At 54.3% G+C, this 3,675-nt stretch overlaps 1 protein-coding gene across 1 annotated transcript; it reads right to left on the bottom strand.

Moving 5' to 3' along the window:
* Window positions 1–724: 724 nt before the first annotated feature.
* LOC136405900 (MORF4 family-associated protein 1-like) lies at window positions 725–2,921 on the bottom strand. The gene is made up of 3 exons (XM_066385538.1): window positions 2,799–2,921; window positions 2,217–2,637; window positions 725–1,733 (listed from the first exon to the last, which is right to left on the bottom strand). The coding sequence occupies exon 2, from the start codon at window positions 2,607–2,609 to the stop codon at window positions 2,229–2,231; it is 381 nt and encodes a 126-aa protein (XP_066241635.1). The 5' UTR covers window positions 2,610–2,637; window positions 2,799–2,921; the 3' UTR covers window positions 725–1,733; window positions 2,217–2,228.
* Window positions 2,922–3,675: the final 754 nt, after the last annotated feature.

Genomic DNA, 3,675 nt, shown 5'->3' with positions numbered 1-3,675 from the left:
ATATTGTTATTACTATTCAAGTTATTGTATAACTGTACTTTGAATAACTTACCACCTGACTTGTAGCTTATAGATATGAATTAACTGTTATCTAGAAATATGTAACCATAGTGAAACTAAAACAATAATGTATTCAAAATACCATGTGATTGTAACTTAGTGTGTGTGCATAAAAAGTAAAGTTAGACCAGCCATTGGCAGAGATGCCTGGCAGTAAATGTTAACCAGAGAATAAAGAGAAAGAAAAGAATTCGGCTCTCTCCCTCGATTTGCGCCGACGCCGTCTCTTCCTGTGGGAACCCTGGATCCCCCCCGGGGCTGGACCCCGGCAGATATAGGCCACCTGGGAAGGGGGGCCTGACCTTGGCTGAGGCAGCTCAAGCAGAGGCATTTCTTAGAGGGTGCACCAGCCGAGGGCCACCTGCCAGCAATACTTCCAGCAAGGGGGTGGGCTACCCCTCACTGTATTTATGTCTTAAACTTTATTCCCAGTGCAAGGACTAGAGTTGTTCCAACTTTCCAGCTGCTGAGACAGGAGCCTGGACCAGAGCAGAGGCACCTCTCCTCAGGTCCCACCGCCACACGCAGAGGTCACCTTCCCTGGGACTAGGGGCTGACCCACAGGATCAAAACCTTAGGTATCTGTCCTCTGCTTGACAACAACAACAACAACGAGAAAGGTCTCCTCTTTAAAGTAAGATTTCTCAGTCAATAAGTTCTTAGATCGTTTTCCAAGCAAATGAGTATTTATTAACATGGTAAGTTTTTTTCAAACACATGGTAGGGTTTTGACCTCAAATACTTGTCAGGTCTGCTACTCAAATGAACTTAGAGCTGGACAGCTATGAACCTTCAGATGCCGACCTAGTCCCTGTCCACGTTAGGGTCCAACGAAGACAGTCCTTGCCGTCCTGCCCCAGCCCCTAAGGGCCTTTGCAAATCTCTCACTGCCCGCCCCGAAGGGCATCAGGGCGTAAGCCTGACTTGTACACAACACCCAGATCTCTCCCCTACTCCAGGTTCCACGTCGACAAAGCCGAGTTAGGTTGTCTGAAAACTGACCAGATAGATTACATCAGATTGTGTGCCACGTAAAATTTAAATTTTGAACAAAATACATCTCTCCTCCTTTGGTCTCACACAGAAAGAAATTCAAGTCCCCAAAACACAGACAATGCCATCTTCCACTTCCACCTTCTCCGGATCCGTCAGTCCCAGCCAGGTGAAGTCTGGTCCCATTTCTCCTCTGCCGTGTGGCGTGGCGTCGTCTCCAGAAGTGGGCAAGCTCCTTCCGGCACTTCCAGGGCTGGAGAAACCCAGCTCCGAGCCTCACGCATCAGCATCACACACAGACCCAAAGTCCCAGGGAGCTAAGCAGATCCCACCAAAAAAAGCAAAAGCACCTCAAAACATCTTAGAAACAACCCGACGCCCAGGAACACAGAGGAGACTGCTTGCAGAGCTTACAATCTAAGGAGGCCCCCACGCCTGGGGGGTTCAGGGCACGTCCCAAATCAGAGTGGCTTCCCCAAACAAAACAAAACAAAAAAAAAACACTCAACAGTCAAAACGCATATCGAGGTCGTCAACCGCAGACCACAGCAGAGACGTAGTGTACGGGAGGGCAGAGGAGAGACGGGGCGGGGAGGAAACAGAAAGGCTCTCTGGTTTTCAGCTTCTCCGGGGGTGTCAGCCAATCTCCACCAGACGGCCAGACTCCATTGGCTGTCAACCTGGGGGCAATGGCGAGAAACCCACCGTCAGGACGTCCACTCGGCGCGGATTGGGGGGTGGCGGTGGGGGGGTGATCCTGCCACGCAGGGCGCCCCCGAGCCACGTCTGCAATGGTCCAATACCGGCCTCCCCGCCTCGGGAAATCCTGGAAATTCTACTTCTAGGTCTTCCCAACCCCCCATCCCCATCCCCCCATCCCCATCCCCCACCCCCGTCCGCGGCCTCTTTGAATCTCGTTCCCTTGGCAACTGCTGGGTGTTATCATCCCGCCATTCTTCTACCGACCGTGACCTTCCGACTCAAACACACACGCACGCCCACGCAACAAACCCCAAACAAGCCAAACTCAAGTTTTTCCCCGCGATCACCCGCAGAAAGAAAGAAAGAATGCAAAAAAAGGAGCAGGGCGCGCTTTTCCCCTGCCCTCCCCGCCCCGCGCGGACCCCGAGTAAGCAAGACAACCCGGGGGACCCCCGGCTCACCGCGACCCGCGCTCACGACGACTCGCTCCGCTCTATCCGCCGCACCAGCGCCACCAGCATCTCGGCCATCTTCGCCATCTCCTTGGCCTTCTCCTCGGCCGGCTCGCTGCGCGCCGCCGCGCGCGCCTCGGCGCCGCCGGGCTCCTGCAGGTGGTTGAGCGCGCTCTCCTCCGAGGCCTCCACCTGCGTCTTGATCTGGACCAGCAGGTGGTCCATGGCCCACAGCTTGCCCCGGTCCCGCAGGGGCCCGCGCCCGCGCGCCCGCGTCAGCGCCGCGATGTCCTCCCGCATCTCGTGGATGACCGGCAGCAGGAACTGCTCGAAGTCCTCCTCGGGCTCCAGCACCTCCACTTCCTCCGGCTCGGCCAGCTCGACGATGTCCAAGGGCCGCATCCTCGCCCCCGCGCCTCCCGGCACCGCGCTGTCTCGACGTCGGCTGCGGAGAGAGAAAAACGGGGAGACTCGCTAGGCTTACCCACCACAGAGCTCCAGAAGGTTCCTGAAGACTTGGACTCGGTTCTTTAAAAACAGAAAAAAAGAAAGAAAAAAAAAAAACTTTTCGCTTCAAAGCTAGACCACGACCAGAAGCGACTTACGAATAAGAGAAGCGGCGAACAAAATGGTGTCCCCCGGCCGTCAACCAGCTCCCTGCGTGTTGCGGCCCCGTTCACGACACGGCCCCGTGCCTCTTTACGGTCACGCCGCGGGCAGACGAGGGGCGAGTGCGCGCACGTCGCGGGGGAGGGCTCCGCCGCGAGCGCGCGGGCGCGCGGGCGCACACAGAAGAGCGCGAGCACGCCGGCGCTCTCCCGGTCCTCTTTTCGTTCACCCGGTTACCCCGCATTTCTGCTACCGTGCTTTGGGGAGCTTCTCCAACGTGGAATTTAGATGTTTTTAAGATGTAACCCTGACCTACCAACAGAGAAGAGGAAGTTGTTAAACAGTGGTGTATTAAAAGGCTGTAACGTCCCAGCTAACTCTAATAGCCTCTTCCTTTTCCGAATCAGCTCTGCTTTGGGACTCGGGGTTGACAGGGAGGGTCGTCTTCAACTGTGTGTCCCTAAAACCCTGAGCAGGCACACTTAATAAAGTTGTTATGACACCACCGTTCTCCAAAGAGGACACACAGATGACCAACAGACATGTGAAAAGATGCTCAACATCGCTAATTGTCAGAGAAATGCAAATAAAACCACAATGGTTCTCACCTCACACCTGTCAGAATGACTGTCAACAATGAGTCAACAAGCAGCAAGTGTTGGCCAGGGTGTGGCGAAAAGGGCACCTCCTACACCGTTGGTGAGGGTGCAGATGGTGCAGCCACTGTGAAAAGCAGTATGGAGTTATCTCAGGAAATTAAAAATGTCATTGCCCTATAACCCAGTAATTCCACTTCTGGGAATACAGTGAAAGAAACCCGAAAAACTATACTGCTCACAAAAATTAGGGGATATTTCAA

Source organism: Saccopteryx leptura, chromosome 5, assembly GCF_036850995.1.
Source record: "Saccopteryx leptura isolate mSacLep1 chromosome 5, mSacLep1_pri_phased_curated, whole genome shotgun sequence".
Taxonomy (NCBI): domain Eukaryota; kingdom Metazoa; phylum Chordata; class Mammalia; order Chiroptera; family Emballonuridae; genus Saccopteryx; species Saccopteryx leptura.
The sequence above is the reverse complement of the archived record's forward strand: the minus strand, read 5'-3'. Positions and strand labels throughout refer to the sequence as shown.